The sequence below is a fragment of the Plecotus auritus genome (assembly GCF_963455305.1).
Source record: "Plecotus auritus genome assembly, chromosome: 6".
Classification (NCBI taxonomy): domain Eukaryota; kingdom Metazoa; phylum Chordata; class Mammalia; order Chiroptera; family Vespertilionidae; genus Plecotus; species Plecotus auritus.
In genome coordinates, this window is record NC_137773.1 from 77506280 (window position 1) to 77523228 (window position 16949).

The 16949-nt window shown below is 39.5% G+C and overlaps 1 protein-coding gene across 1 annotated transcript; it reads left to right on the forward strand.

Annotated features, from left to right (window-relative positions):
* Positions 1–794: 794 nt before the first annotated feature.
* On the forward strand, positions 795–14862 carry ADAM29 (ADAM metallopeptidase domain 29; the record flags this gene model as incomplete). The annotated part of the gene is made up of 3 exons (XM_080675405.1): positions 795–839; positions 7284–7384; positions 12537–14862. The coding sequence occupies 3 exons, from the start codon at positions 795–797 to the stop codon at positions 14860–14862; spliced, it is 2472 nt and encodes an 823-aa protein (XP_080531531.1).
* Positions 14863–16949: the final 2087 nt, after the last annotated feature.

Consider the following 16949-nt stretch of genomic DNA (forward strand, 5'->3'; position numbering starts at 1 on the left):
CCCTAATGAGAGAATGCAGAAAGGGACGTGGGAAGGGGAAAGGGAAAAAGGCTGTTTTACTCCCTAAGCAGAGAAGCCAGCAGTCGAAAGGCTTGGTAAAATCAAGTTGCCGAGGGATTCTCATGAATTCTGAGAAGACCACAACAAAGTAAAGAAAAACAAGGGGGAGGGGGAGGGACCTTGAGAATTAATCCGTACCAAAATAGTCTCAGGAATTTTGAAACCTATAGACACCCACCCAACTTGCTCTTTGGGTTAGCTGAGAGCTGGTCTGTGTGTCATGAGCCAGATAAAGAGGTTTGCTTGCTTTTTTTGCTTTTTTCCATAAAGATTCATGCTTTAATTGCTTTAATAAATTGGCTTTTCACAACGCTGTCAAGGTCTCTCATATAAATTCATTTATATAACAAGGTAAGGATTGAGACTGGGGACAGCCCTCTCCCAGTGGCTCAGGGAGCCATCTTGTCCGGTAACACCTCTCTGGTGTTGGTGAGAGGTGCCTGTAACAATCTCATCTCAGAGATATGGAGAACTAGAGAGTGTTTCCCCCTCCCTTCCAACAAGAAAAAAAAATTTAATGCAAATTAATGATTAATCCAATTAACCCATTAATCCAATGAATGTTGCAATGGATAAAAATTAAAATAAAACCAAGAATGTAAAAAGCACACTCAGGTAGAAAGAGGTCCAAGAATTGGCTCCCTGAGACAGAAGATGCTGAGTCACATAGGAACTGGTAGGAAGAGTCAACTAGAAGATTTCCATTAATTGCTAAAGTCTGAGTGTGGGTGAACATGGGGAAGCTGGAAGCTGGAAGCCACATGGAGACGCATGAAAATGTAAGTTTGCACCCTTTTCCTCCAGGAAAGATTGGAGAAAAATCCTAAGAATTTTTCTGGTGCTGTCTTGGAGTGAAACATCCTCCACAGCTTAATAATATCCACCCCATCTCACCTTCTCTATTTGCCCCATAAAAACAAACCTTTCATATGCAAAGTCCTCAAAACCTGGTGTCTCAGGCCACAGATGGGAACCCACTGTAGTTGTGAGAGAAGAACAAAAAAACAAACAAACAAAAAAAACCCAGCCCTTGGAAAGAACAGAATGCCTGTGAAGCCCAGCATCACCTGTGGAGGAAGAGCAGAGACATTATTGAAGGCCTCAGATCCAAGACCCGTGATTAGAGTACCTGCTTAGGACTGCAGCTTAACCAGAATTTCAGAGAATGATCCCTCTTCTCTAGCTTCCAACCACCATACTCACCTGATTCAAGTAAAAATAAAAGTGAAATATAGCTGGGAGAGATGCGAGGGAGATCCCTTCTGGTGACTAGCAAGAAGTGAAGGATCAAATATGAAATTTCATATAGAAAAAGAGTAAAGATAAAATTGACTGTGATAGTAAAGCTACATTAAATCCTTTTTAGTCAAAGCAGGAGACTGTCCTTGCAAAATCTTCCTTAATTCTTCAATTTTATACATTGAACAGAAGAGTATTGGAAAAATAGCTGCACTGTGTTAGCTGAGAAACAGAATGGAAAACAATAAAGCAGGGAAATTAATGAAGTTTCACTGGGGGTTTGGGAGAAACCAAGTGACCAATTTCCCTTTATGATTTTCTCTAAAAATCAATAAAGGGCCAATTTCTCTAAATATTAAATAAAAGTTGCATTAATAGACCCTATGACAACTGTCACATATCCTGACATGCCTATCTAACCTCTCCCTGGGAGCCAACAACTGTCCTGAGCCTTCAATGACCTTCAAATGCTTTGCATGTCCCAGCCCACTGTCACCCTCAGACTTTTAACTGAGAAACATTCTTTCTTCTTTGTGACATCACATCCACTAACTAAATGGGGTGGTGTGGGGGACTTACTTTAAAATATGCTCTCCTGATGGCCTATTCCTGAACTGTCCTGAGGATGCCTTGATCATAATCAGGTCATAGCTAATTTAAACATTGATTTAGCTGTACTCTTAATAGAAGTTGGAGGTCTAAGAAATAATCATACTTCTGGACATAAATTATGCTAATTTTTGAATATTATTGGGCTGAACCTATCAGTTTAAAATGTTTATTTATTGATTTTAGAGACAGAGAAAGAGGAAAAGAGAAAGAGAAACATCAATTTGTTGTTTTACTCATTTATGCATTCATTGGTTGACTCTTGTATGTGCTCTGATCGGGGATTGAGTCCGCAACCTTGGCATATCAGGACGAAGCTCTAACTAACTGAGCTACCCAGTCAGGGCCTTAACCTATCAGTTAATACTGAATTCTCCAAATATCTACCCAGACTTGCACCATACCCACTAAAACCAAAACCAAAAGGAGTACTAAAATTAATAAGATGAAAAACTAATAGAGAAATGTACTATTCTTTGTAATACTTTTATTGTGCAAGTTAAAACAAGAAAAAATATCCAAAGTCAGGGAGAGAAATTTTTTCAGAATCTCAGGAGTAGAGATCTAATAATTATTCCCTACTTCCCTGTGGTACCAAATCCAAATATTCTTTTAATTTTGGTATACCATGAAGCTAAATGTTTTAAAGCTGTAAGTCTGTTTTCTGTTCTTTCTGCATCTTTTATATTCAAAGAATCATTTCTTTGCTTTCTCCTGGGAAAATAAGTAAAGTCCTTAATTAGAACCCTCCAGACCCTTACATTTCCCTATGTTTTATTTTTATCTTCTTGACCACCTTTTGTTCTACTGTAAATTTCATTTGAGCTCTACAACTGACTCCATCTATCTACTTATTGTTCTATCTCCAATACTTTCTGAATAGAAGTAAAAATTTTGTCCAAGTAAAGTGATTACTTGGGGCATACTTTATCCCATGGAGGTAAATTTCACACTCCTAAAAAATTAAACAATTCAGAATTTTCCCAGATTAGTAACTAAGAGATCACACAGATGATTTCTGGGTCTCATTGGCTATCACAGAAATTGGGTTCCCAAATATATTTATTTCCATTTGCTACACAACAAATCAGCACAAACTTAGGTGCTTAAAACAACATCCATTTATTATGTCACAACACTCCTGGGTCAGGATTTCAGGCGCAGCTCAGATAAGCCCTCTGATCAGGGTCTTACAAACTGATATCAAGGTATTAGCCACACTGTAGGTCTTTTCCGGAGCCCAAGGTCCTCTTCCAAGCTCATTAGGTTATTGATAGAACTTAGCTCCTTGTGGTTACAGTAGTGAGGTCCTCACCTCCTAGAGGCTGCTGCTTTCCACTGGCAGCCTTCATTATAGCTGTTTCTTTCTTGGTGCAGTCAGCAGAAGAGTCTCTTGCTTTTATGGCTTGCACCTTATTGGGCCAGTCTCACCCAGAATAATGTCCCCTTTGAATCATTTAAAGTCAACTAATTAAAGACCTCAATTACATCTGTAAAATATTTTCACCTTTGTAGTGTAACAAAAATCTAATCACACAAGTGACATTTACCATGTTCACAGATCCTACATACAAGGGGAGGGGATTATACAAGGGTATGCACATTGTTCAAGGGAATTTAGGGGGATATTTTATTTATTTATTTATTTATTTATTTATTTATTTATTTATTTATTTATTTATTCATTTATTATTTTTATATTTTTATTGATTTCAGAGAGGAAGAGAGAAGGAGAGAGAGATAGTAACATCAATGATGAGAGAGAATCATTGATCGGTTGCCTCCTGCCGCTCCACAGTGGAGATCAAGCCTGACCGAGATTTGAACCTTGACCTTTTGGTTCATAGGTCGATGCTCAACCACTGAGCCATGCCAGCCGGTCTAGGGGGTGATTTTAGCATTTTGCTTATCACACTGATTTTCAGAAACTGGCCCAAAACTGTATAACTTAACTGGGTCTTTGTTAACCAAATCTCTTACCTGGGAATTTAAGCATGAATAGGAATTTTGTGCTTTAAAAATTAGCTTCTTAGCAACCTCTCACTATGATCCTACCTTATAAAGCTCGAGATCTATTCATACATAAGAGATGTGTACAAGTCCTCGGTGTTCAGACTCAACTTTATGGATTCATCACAGATCAATGCATGCAATTGTTTTTCTAATAACCCAGTACACAGTTCTAAAGCTGGTAGCAGCAGTTGCCACCTTAGTGGAGGCTTCTACTAATATGATGTCTTTTAGGGTCTGTCTTAAACTTAATGGTTGTTTATATTGTCAATTTTTGCTGCCCACTGAAAACATGCAATATTTCCCAGTAATCTGGCTTACTTCCTATGAAGTCTTATTTCTTTCCCCTTCCTGCATTTCTGTTCATTGTTGTGATACTTTAAATCCTACTTCTCTTCTTCCTTAGAAGGGAAGCTCTTGGCTTCCTAACTGTCATTTGTTTAAAAATCTAATAGATTCATTAAAACACCCCTAATAAGTTTATTAAAAAATGCCTAGAAATCTAGACTTAATCTTGTCTGCTTATAGGTCATATTTTAAAAATGAAACCAGAACAAAATCATACAGAATACTTTACAATGGATCTCAACTCACCATTAGACTATGACTCCTTTCCAGAGGCAAACATCTACTCAGGTTATAGAATTGCATGTGATTCCAATAGTTTCCTGTCTAAATAAAAAGAAGGATTACATGTGCAACCATAGTGGATATTTTTCACTTCTGAAAGCTTTAGAGAAAATCTAGTTACTTACCTAAGTAGGACTCCTGCTTTAAAATCATCCTCAAATTAGAGGCTTTGAATAACTCTAATGGTTCTAAGAAGTTGGCTATTTTCAATATAGAAGCCCATTCAAAGATATTAAAGCAAAAGGGAAAAGTTATTGGTGATCTTTGTTCCAAGCAGGTTGTCTTCACCAAGACCCCAGTCTTCTCAATAGTGATAGACACCAGTATAATCAGTCTCTGAAGACGTTCAAATAGAATATTATGGAATATTATACAATGCCAGCTTTTGATTCCACAATCAGAAAAAGGCATTTATTACATGGAAATAATATCTTCCAACTTAGAGTGGCTGCTTGTGGCCTCAAATGAAATAGTGAAAAATTTTCACAGATAACCCACATATCTAGGACAAATTTCCCACTGTTACCAATCAACATTAGTGAGGAAATAAATTTTATTGACTGTTGTTGATGAGTGGTGGCAAAATTTTATAATTCTATTTAACAAACCCATGAGGGCATTTTGACCAAAAACTGATCATTGACTGGTACCCCACAAGTGATATTCAGTTGGCAGTACAAAATCCTACTGGCCATTATCCAAAAACTGGGCAGACAGGGATGTGTTGTTGCTCTAGTTTCTCTTCAGATCACATAAATTTTTGCCTTTGACCTAGTTAAATTGACCCTTGCCTTTAGGATGGTAGCCAAGGACATCACCTAGCATCCATTTGGCCCACCAGTATCCACTCCCAGAATAAGAATTAATTATGTAAATTTCAGTTAAATTCTGCCACAATACTATATAATAAAAGCCTAATATGCTAAGTGTCCAGTCAACTGGTTGGCCATTCAACCAATCAAAGCGTAGTATGCTAATGATATGCTAAGGCCACTCAACCGCTCACTATGACATGCACTGACCACCAGGGGACAGATGCTCCAACTGGTAAGTTAGCTTGCTGCTGCAGTCTGGCCGATTGGGACTGAGCGAGAAGGGCCAGACACACCCTGGAGCCCTCCTGTGGTCCCTCTCTGGCTGGCCAACCTCCCATGTCCCTCCCAGGCCGCACCCTCTGGTGGGGTCCCTCGGCCTGGCCTGCACCCTCTCGATATCTGGGACACCTTGAGGGATGTCGGAGAACCAGTTTCGTCCTGATTCCGCAGACCAGGCCGAGGGACCCCACTGATGCACGAATTTGTGCACCAGGCCTCTAGTAATTAAACAACATACTACTGATGAAACAATTGGTCAACGAAGATATCAAAAGAGAAATAAAAAGACTATATTGAGACAAATGAAAATAGAAATACAACATATCAAAATTTGTGGCATTCAGCAAAAGAGTTCTAAGGGGGGTCATTTAAGGTGATAAATGTCTACCTTAAGAAATTAAGTTAATGAAACTAGGAACTATTTTCTTTTTAAATAAACAAAATTGATGAAGATTTTGCAAATCAAAATCACAATTAGGTATCATAAACATCTGTTAGAATACTTTTTAAAAAATATATATTTTACTGATTTTTTTACAGAGAGGAAGAGAGAGGGATAGAGAGTTAGAAACATCTATGAGAGAGAAACATCAATCAGCTGCCTCCTGCACACCCCCCACTGGGGATGTGCCTGCAACCAAGGTACATGACCTTGACTAGAATTGAACCTGGGACCATTCAGTCCACAGGCCAATGCTCTATCCACTAAGTCAAACCGGTCAGGGCTAGAATACTTATTATAAAAAATAAGAAATGAGTAGCATGTTATTCTCAAGATCCATCCATGTTGTTGCAAAAGGCAGTATTTCATCTTTTCTTATGCTGAGTAGTATTCCATTGTATATATGTACCACATCTTCTTTAGCCAATAATCTATTGAAGGACACTGGTAGCTTCCATGTCTTGGCCACCATGAATAATGCTGCAATGAACAACGGGGGACATGCATCTTTAAATGTTTTCAAATTTTTCAGATAGATACCCATAAGAGGTATTGCTGGGTCATGTGGTCTATTTTTATTTTTTTGAGGAACACCCATACTGTTTTCCACAGTGGCTATTCCAGTTTACATTTTCACCAGCGGTGAATGAGGGTTCCTTTTTCTTCACATATAAAAGGTATATGCACCATTATGTTCATTGCAGCATTGTTTAAAGTAACCAATGAATGGAATAAAATGGATAAATAAGATATCATATATATATATGTATATGTGTGTGCATATATGTATATATGTATGTATATGTATATATATATATATATATATATATATATATATATATAATATCCAAAAAATGCATACACACATTGAGTAATTGAATAATTATTGATTCCAATAGGTTAAATCTGAAAAGAAAGAAACATCAATTGAACTATTAGCTATTAGCTATTAAGTGTGTATATACATTTTGGGGAGATACACTACACATGTATATACATATAATTACTTTGAATAAGCTTTCTGGTCCTCTCTTTCTTTTCCTGAGACTTTCACCATGTTTACGTTGGTCTTCTTGGTGGTGTTCTGTAAACATCTTGCTTTCTTCATTATTTTTCATTCATTTTAATTTCTCCTTGGACTGAATAATTAGCAATGACCCATCTTTAAATCCACTGATACTTCTTTCTGCTTGATCTAGTCTGATGTTCTTTCTGAGCTATCTGGTATCATTGAGCCATGTTCAGATCTCGAAAGGGGAGGAGTTGAAGTCAGCAGACTTGGATCTCCTTATGTTGTTTGGTAGGGGAATGGGACATATCAGATTGTTTGAGTGGTACTGCTATCTCTAATATAAACTCCGAATTCCCTGCCATGGTTGTCTAGATGAGGTTGGGTTAGATTGTTGAAAATTCACTGTTGCATCTTCAGACAAATCAGTTAGCTAGTTACCGGGATAGTGAATGAGGGTTAGGCTGGTCTGCCAGGACTGTTATATTGCCAATGTAGGTGGATTGAACAGACCATCAGTGCACAAAGGTGGTGTGTATTTTGGGTTGGCCTATAAGTCTTTGAAATTACCATTCTGAATGAATCAAGAGCAGGTGCTGGAGCACCTTACTGTTTCTTGTTCTGTCTTTTTTCATTGTCTTTTGTCCATACCAGCTGAAGGTTCTGTGTCAAAGACTTCCAGCACCCAGTTTGGGATATACATGAGAGATTAAGAGAAAACCCAGGGAAGTCACCCTATTGCCATTCCTCAAACCTAGAGGTTTCCAGCCAGCCTGTCCTTTTTTAAACATTATTTATTGTTGAAAGTATTCCATATGTCTCATTTAATCCCTATTGTCCTCTCCCAGCCTATTCCTGCCTCCAGGCACAAGTTCCTATTTTTGTGTCCATTGGTTATGCTTATAGGCATGCATACAAGACTTTTGGTTAATCTCTTACCCAGCCTCTCCCATCCCACCCTCCCCTGCCTTCCCTCTGAGGTTTGACAATCTCTATGTCTCTAGATATATTTTTGTTCATTAGTTTATGTTGTTCATTATATCCCACAAATGAATGAGATCATGAGATACTTATCTTTCCCCGACTGGCTTATTTCACTTAGCATAACGCTCTCCAGGTCCATCCATGCTGTTGCAAATGGTAAAAGTTCTTCCTTTTTTACAGCAGCATAGTATTCTATTGTGCAAATGTGCCAGTTTTTTAGTCCACTCATCTGCTAATAGGCACTTAAGCTATTTCCAAATCTTAGCTATTATAAATTGTGCTATTAACATAGGGGTTCATATATTCTTTCTGATTGGTGTTTCTGATTTCTTGGGATATATTCCTAGAAGTGGGATTACTGGGTCAAATGGGAGTTCTATGTTTAATTTTTTGAGGAAACTTCATACAGTTTTCCACAATTGTTTCACCAGTCTGCATTCCCACAAGCAGTGCACGAGGGTTCCTTTTTCTCCACAGCCTTTCCAGCACTTGTCATTTGTGAATATGCAATGATAGCCATTCTGAGAGGTGTGATATGGTACCTCATTGTCATTTTGATTTGCATCTATTAGGATTATTAGTGACTTGGAGCATTTTTTCATATGTCTCTTGGCCTTCTGTATGTCCACTTTCAAAAAGTGTCTATTTAGGTCCTTTGCCCATTTTTTATTGGATTATTTATCTTCCTTTTGTTAAGTTGTATTAGTTCCCTATATATTTTGGAGATTAAATCCTTATCAGAGAGAACATGGTAAGTATGTTCTCCCATGCAGTGGGCTGTCTTGTTATTTAGTTGATGGTTTCTTTTGCTGTGCAGAAACTTTTTATTTTGATGTAGTGCCATTTGTTTATTTTCTCCTTAGTTTCCATTGTTCTAAGAGCTGTATCAGTAAACATACTGCTAAAAGATATGTCTGATATTTTGCTGCCTACGGAGTCTTCTAAGATTTATATGGGTTTCCCGTCTTACATTTAAGTCTTTTATTTTAAGACTATTTTTGTGTATGGTGTAAATTGGTGGTCTAGTTTCATTTTTTTTTTGCATGTTTCTGTCTAATTTTCCCAACACCACTTATTAAAGAGACTGTTTTGACTCCATTGTATGCTCTTGCCTCCTTTGTCAAATATTAATTGAGCATAATGGCTTGGGTTGCTTTCTGGGTTCTCTGTTCTGTTCCATTGGTCTATGTGTCTGTTCTTGTGCCAGTACTAGGCAGTTTTGAGAACAGTGGCTTTGTAATATAATTTGATATCTGGTATTGTGATCCTTCCAACTTTGTTCTTCTTTATCAGGATTGCTGCAGCTATTCGGAGTCTTTTTGTATTCCATATAAATTTTTGGAGAGTTTGTTCTGTGAAAGATGCCTTTGGTATTTTAATAGGTATTGCATTAAATCTATAGATTGCTTTGGGTAGTATGGATATTTTAATGATGTTGATTCTACCAATCCATGAACATGTTATATTCTTCCACTTATTTTGTCCTCCTCTATCTCTTTTTTCAACGTCCTGCAGTTTTCAGAGTTATAGGTCTTTTACCTCCTTAGTTAAGTGTATTCCTAGGTATCTTTGTTTTTTTAGTTGCAATGGGAAATTGGATTGGTTTTTTAGTTTCTTTTTCTGTGAGTTCATTATTGGTGTATAAAAATGCCATTGATTTCTGGGTGTTAATTTTGTATCCTGATACATTGCCAAATTTATTTATTAAGTCTAATAATTTTTTGATGGAGTCTTTAGGGTTTTCTGTGTACAGTATCATGTCATCTGCAGATAAGGATAGTTTTACTTCTTCTTTTCCAATTTGGATACCTTATATTTCTTCTTCTTGTCTGATCGCCATGACTAGCACTTCCAATACTGTGACAAACAGGAGTGGTGAAAATGGACATCCCTGTCTTTTTTTATTCTTAGGGGAAATGTTTTTGATATTTGTTCATTGAGTATGATGTTGGCTGTAGGTTTGTCATATAAGGCTTTTATTATGTTGAGTTATGACCCCTCTATTTCCACTTTGCTGAGAGTTTTTATCAGGAAGGGGTGTTGGATTTTGTCAGATGCTTTTTCTGCATCAATTGATATGATCACATAATTTTTGTCTTTGAATTTGTTTATGTGGTGTATCACATTTATTGATTTGCGGGTATTGTACCTGCCTTGTATCTCCAGAATAAATCCCACTTGGTCATGGTGTATGATCTTTTTAATGTATTGCTAGATGTGATTTGCTAATATTTTGTTGAGGATTTTAGCATCTATGTTCATCAGGGATATTGGTCTGTAATTCTCTTTCTTTGTAGTGTCTTTATCTGGTTTGGGGATTAGGGTAATGCTGGTTTCATAGAAAGAGCTTGGAAGTGTTCCTTCCTCTTGAATCTTTTGGAAAAGTCTGTGTAGGATTGGTTTTATTTCTTTGAATATTTGGTAAAACTCCCCTATGAAGCCATCCAGACCAGGGCTTTTGTTTGCTGGAGTTTTTTTTTTTTTTATTACTGCTTCAATTTCATTGGTAGTTATAGACCTATTTATGTTTTCTGATTCTTTTTGATTGAGTTTTGGAAGATTGTATTTTTCTAGGAATATATTCATTTCATCTAGGTTGTCCAGTTTGTTGGAATAGAGTTGTTCATAGTATTTTTTTTACAATCCTTTTTAATTCTGTGGGTCAGTTGTTACTTCACCTCTTTAATTTCTTATTTTGTTTATTTGGGTCCTGTCTCTTTGTTTCTTGGTGCTCTGCCAGTCTATCTTTTTTCCATTTACTTTTCAGAGTTTTTATTTCCATTTAATTATTTCCAGGGTAATTAGTTGTATTTAGAGCATATATGCAGGAAAAACTGAATCGATATCACCTTGTTTCAGAAACTAAATTAGCCACAGGTGTTGAATAATGTTCTACATTAAACATGTAACAAACATAAACACTTTTTGAGTAATACTCCATGGAACTATAAAAATTCATTATTTACTATGTATAGATATATTTACCATTATTTACTATATAAATAATTAAGCTACTCATTATAAGAGATATTAACATTTGTGAAGGATGCAAACAGTGATCCCTTGTACTTCCAGTCTGACAAGTCTAGTGAGAAAGTAATGTAGAAAAAAGAAAAGAAAATTAAACATTTTTCTCTAGGAGGTATAAGTACCATAAAAGAGATTTTAAAATTATATATAGATAGATAGATAAATAGATAGATAGAAATTAATATATACATACATATGCACATGTTATATGTATCTTAGGAAATGTTATCAAATAATTTTATATATGTTTATTATATACTAGAGGCCCCAGTGCATGAAATTCATACACGGGGTGGGGGGGTATCCCTCAGCCCAGCCTGCACTCTCTCCAATCTGGAACCCTTTGGAGGATGTTCGACCCCTGCGGGATCCCTGCAGGATCAGGCCTAAACTGGCAGTCGGACATCCCTCTCACCATCCAGGATTGCTGGCTCCAAACCACTCACCTGTCTGCCTGCCCGATTACCCCTAACCACTCTTCCTGCCGCCTGATAGCCCCCTAACTGCTCCCCTGCTGGCCTGATAGATGCCTAACTGCTCCCCTGACAACATGATCTCCCCCAACTGCCTTCCCCTGCGGGGCAGAGGGGACTGGGGGGACTCCATCTGGATGAGGCAGGGCTGAGGCGACTGAGGGACTGAGGCTGGATGAGGCGGAGCTGAGGAGACTTGGGGGACTGAGGCTGGATGAGGTGGGGCTGAGGGGACTGGGGGACTGAGGCTGGATGAGGCAGTGCTGAGGAGACTGGGCACCACCATCTTGTGGCTGTGGGTGCTGCCATCTTGTGAGGGTGTGGTAGTCAATTAGCATATTCCCTCTTTATTAGATAGATATCTATACTATATACTGTATATATCTTAGATAATGATATCAAATAACTTATCACTTGAGGATGAAAAAGAGGTGCTATTTTTTATGCCAATTTAACATGTGGAAATTGGGACAATTTCAATAATATGAGATATATGATCACCTTACCCATAAGACTCTTGTTTTAACTATTGCAGAAACATTCACATATGCATATACTTAGAGAATTATATAATGAATCCTTATTTACCCATCATTCAGGTTTAGTAACTATAAATCTCTGGCCAGTTTTCATTCTTCTATACACTTTCAATACCCCTGTGGCCTATCAATATTTAAGAGCAAATTCTAGGCACTTTCTTGAATCATTCCTTCATCAAAACATTAACCTCTTTTATTGCATGCCTTTTCCTTGCTCTTCACCAAGTCGTGTTATAAACATCCATCCACATGTTGCTTTTTGTTTTACTTATAGGCCTAATGTTCTTCTAATGATTCAACTTTGCCAGAAGACTAATCCTTCATAATTAGCCCTGCACATTGACCAGCTGAGAATAAGGATCGAAACCATCCATGACCCATCCCTGCCTGCCTTGGTCTCTGTTTCCATAATGGTAGCTTCATAATTACTACAATTGAAACCCTGTTGTACGTGAGGATCATGCTCCTACTACACTGGGTTGGGGTGTTTCTGTCCTTTTCTGGACACACTGGGGCTGAGCACTCTCAACATCACAGTCCTCCAGAAGTGGTGATTCCCTTGAGAATAACAAGCACTGGCCTTAGCATGAAGTTTCCAGGCTGGCTCTGTTATGGTATGCATTTTGGGGGTGAGAGACACATTGTCTACATGAAGGTCAAGAAGCATTTGCTGTCCAGACACTTTCCAGTGTTCACCTACAGCGATCAAGGCGCTCTCCTTGAGGATCAGCCTTTTGTTCAGAATGACTGCTATTATCATGGTTATGTGGAGGGGGACCCAGAATCCCTGGTTGCCCTCAGTACCTGTTTTGGTGGCTTTCGAGGCTTGTTACAGATAAATGACATTGCTTATGAAATTAAGCCCATGATTTTTTCTACCAAATTTGAACATCTGATATATAAAATAGACAGAGAGGACACTCAATACCAAACCATGAAATCTGGCTTTATGAAAGAGGAAATTGTACAGCAATTTGAGTTTCAAGAGATTGGTAATTCTACTCTGAAGCAAAGTTCTTATGAGGGCTGGTGGCCCCACAGTTACTTTATTGAAATAGTAGTGGTAGTTGACAATACTCTCTATCTTCAAAGTAAAAAAAATGTCTCAACAGTGCAGGAAGACCTATATGTTATGGTGAATATAGTAGATTCTATTTATGAGGTAATAGGTCTTAAGGTTTTATTGTTTGGCATGGAGGTGTGGACTAAAGAAAATCCCATTGAAGTAGATGATATAAAGAGATCTCTGAAAATATTTTGTCTTTGGAAGGCTGCAAACCTTTTTCCCCGCCTGCCACATGATACTGCACATCTTTTAATACAGAAGACATTAAGAGGAATGAGTGGTTTAAGCTTTGTTTCAGGACTCTGTAGAACAAACTATAGTTGTGCAATTATTACTTTTACAAGAAAGTCCGTGGGCCTTATTGGAATTGCAATGGCTCATCATATGGGTCATAATTTGGGTATGTCTCATGATCATATTTTGTGTACTTGTGGAAAACATAAATGTATAATGTATAATGATAACCCACCAACAACTAAATTTAGCAATTGTAGTTATGCTCTTTTATGGGATTATTCCTTACGTCAGACAAAATGCTTACTCTACACCATATACACAAGTGACATATTTAACCGAAAACGCTGTGGGAATGGTGTTGTTGAAGATGAAGAGGAGTGTGACTGTGGACCTTTGCAGCAATGCTCAAAAGATGCTTGCTGTCTGTCAAACTGCACTCTCACTTTGGGGTCTAATTGTGCTTATGGGCTTTGTTGCAAGGACTGCCAGTTCTTACCATCAGGGGATCTGTGTAGAAAGGAAATCAATGAATGTGATCTTCCAGAATGGTGCAATGGAACATCCCATATGTGCCCAGATGATGTATATGTGGAAGATGGAATTCCCTGTAATGAAAGTGCTTACTGCTACGAAAAGAGATGTAATGATCGCAATTTACAGTGTAAGCAGATTTTTGGCCAAATGGCAAAGAATGCAAGTTACAGTTGCTACAAAAAAATAAACACTCTAGGTGACCGGTTTGGTCACTGTGGTACCCAAAACTTTTCATATATAAAATGTAATATGTCGGATATCTTGTGTGGGAGGATTCAGTGTGAGAACATAACTGAAATTCCCCTTCTAACAGATCATTCTACTGTGCATTGGACTTATCACAATGGTGTCAACTGCTGGGGTACTGACTCCCACATTGGGATGACCGCACCTGATATAGGTGCAGTGAAAGATGGCACAGAGTGTGGTGAAGAACACCTCTGCATCCACAGGAAGTGTATCCACATATCTTACTTGGACAGTAATTGTTCACCTACATTCTGTAATCGGAGGGGGATCTGCAACAATAAACATCACTGCCATTGCAACTATCTATGGGACCCTCCCAACTGCCTAATACAAGGCCATGGAGGTAGTATTGACAGTGGTCCACCCCCTAGGAGAAAGAAGATAAAGAAGATTTATGTCTTAATGTTTTCACTTTTTTGGTTGTTAGTTTTATTATGTTGTCTATTTTGTCTTTGTATGAAGAAAACACCTAAGAAAAAAGAGCAAATTGTTCGGCCTCAACCTCAAATGAAGCCACAAGCAAAGCCAAATATTCCAATTCCACAACGGACACCCTCACAAAATATTCCTATTCCACAACAGACACCCTCACAAAATATTCCACCTCCACAACGGACACCCTCACAAAATATTCCACCTCCACAACCAAGACCCTGACAATCTGTTCTGACTCAACCTGCAAGACCAGATCCAAAATCATAGTCAACCTAAATGTTATTCTCCCAGAGTCAACATGGGAAACAAAAGCAATCAGTACCAAAAAAATGTATCCAAACAGGTATTCATTAAAAATGGTAATTCCTAGAATGTTTCTAATTACTCTTCTTCATTTTAAACAATTAGAAGATTTTTTTTTACCTACAATTTATTTCTTGATATTTTCTGGAAATGGCATGGCACATGGATGGTGTACCAGTTTTTCCGTTACTACTTCTCAGCTCCAAAGCCCCTTCCCATTTTGTCCCCTGCATCATTGAAACTACATTTTTGTACCAGCACTCTTCTTATAGGGATCTGCAATAGGAAGAATGAATGGGCGTTTGGAAATCTGGGAGATCTCTTTGCTTCCTGTATGTTAATGTTACCTGAATAACAGATTTTACACTTGTAGTTATACTTAGGTTCAATGTCCTTTTTAAAAAAATTCACTCCATACCAACCTCATTGCCAGCCTGAGAGATATCAGCATAACTGTCTAATGTTACTTTCAGAGTTCTGAATCCTCTTTGAGCTCTCTAGCAATATCCCAAATCTTCTGCACCAGCTCAGCAATACCTACTGTCAGAGTTCTGAGTAATCCATAGGCCAGCCCTATATTCCTATCCTATATAATAAAGAAGTGATATGCAAATTGATCATCACTCCAACACACAAGATGGCTGACCCCATGTGGTCACAAGATGGCCACCACAAGATGGCCGGCAGGGGAGGGCAGTTGTGGGCAATCAGGCAGCAGGGGAGGGAAACTGGGGGGGGGGGGGGGACCCAGGCCTGCAGGGGAGGGCTGTTGGGAGGGACCAGGCCTGAAATGGGAGGCTGTTGGGGGCGACCAGGCCTACAGGGGAGGGCAGTTAGAGGGGACCAGGCCAGCAGGGGAGGGCAGTTGGGGGCAACCAGGCTGGCAGGGGAGGGCAGTTGGGGGCAACCAGGTCTGCAGAGGAGGGCAGTTGGGGGTGACCAGGCCTGCAGGGAAGGGCAGTTAGGAGGGACCAGGCCTGCAGGGGAGGGCAGTTAGAGGCAATCAGGCTAGCAGAGGAACAGTTAGGCATAGATCAGGCTGGCAGGAAAATGGTTAGGGAGTGATCAGGCTGGCAGGCAGAAGCAGTTAGGGGCAATCAGGGAGGCAGGCAGGCGAGCAGTTGGGAGCCAGCAGTCCTGGATTGATAGAGGGAAACAGGCAATTGGACATCCCTCAAGGGGTCCCGGATTGGAGAGGTTGCAGGCTGGACTGAGGGACACCCCCCCTCCCATGCACGAATTTCATGCACTGGGCCTGTAGTCTATAATAATAAAAGTGTAATATGCAAATGGACCAAATGGCTGAGCGGCAGAATGACCAGCCATCCGGACAACCACACTATGACACGCACAGGCACCAGGCCAGCCAAGGTGGTTGCGATGCAATTGGTGGGGGGGCCCACCATCACTACACGATCACCCCAAAGAGGGAGGCCCAGGCCACCCTCTGCGGGGTGATTGATCCAGGGGCTCTGTGAAACTGGGGAACCAGGGGTGTGTGGTGGTGGATGTGGGCAGTGCCAGGCCAAGGCTGGTGCAGGTGGGGGGTGGGGCTGTGAGGCAGCCAGGGCTGCAAAGCAGCCGGGGCCGCGAGGGCCTATCCTTGCATGAATTTTGTGCATCAGGCCTCTAGTCTATATATATATATATATATATATATATATAAAAGCCTAAGCAAATGGCCGACTGGCCAACCAGCTGGTAGCTATGACACACACTGACCACCAGGGGGCAGATGCTCATCACAGTAGCAGAAACCACAGGCATGGAAACATGGAACAGACTGATGAATCTCAGAGGGAAGGGGGGAGGGGTGAAGAGATTAACGAAAGACCTTATATGCATACTAGAGGCCCATTGCACGGATTCCTGCACTGGTGGGGTCCTTCGGCCTGTCCTGCAGGGATTAGGCCAAAACCAGCTCTCCGACATCCCCTGAGGGGTCCTGGATTGTGAGAGGGCACAGGCCAGGCCAAGGGACCCCACCGGTGCATAAATCTGTGCAC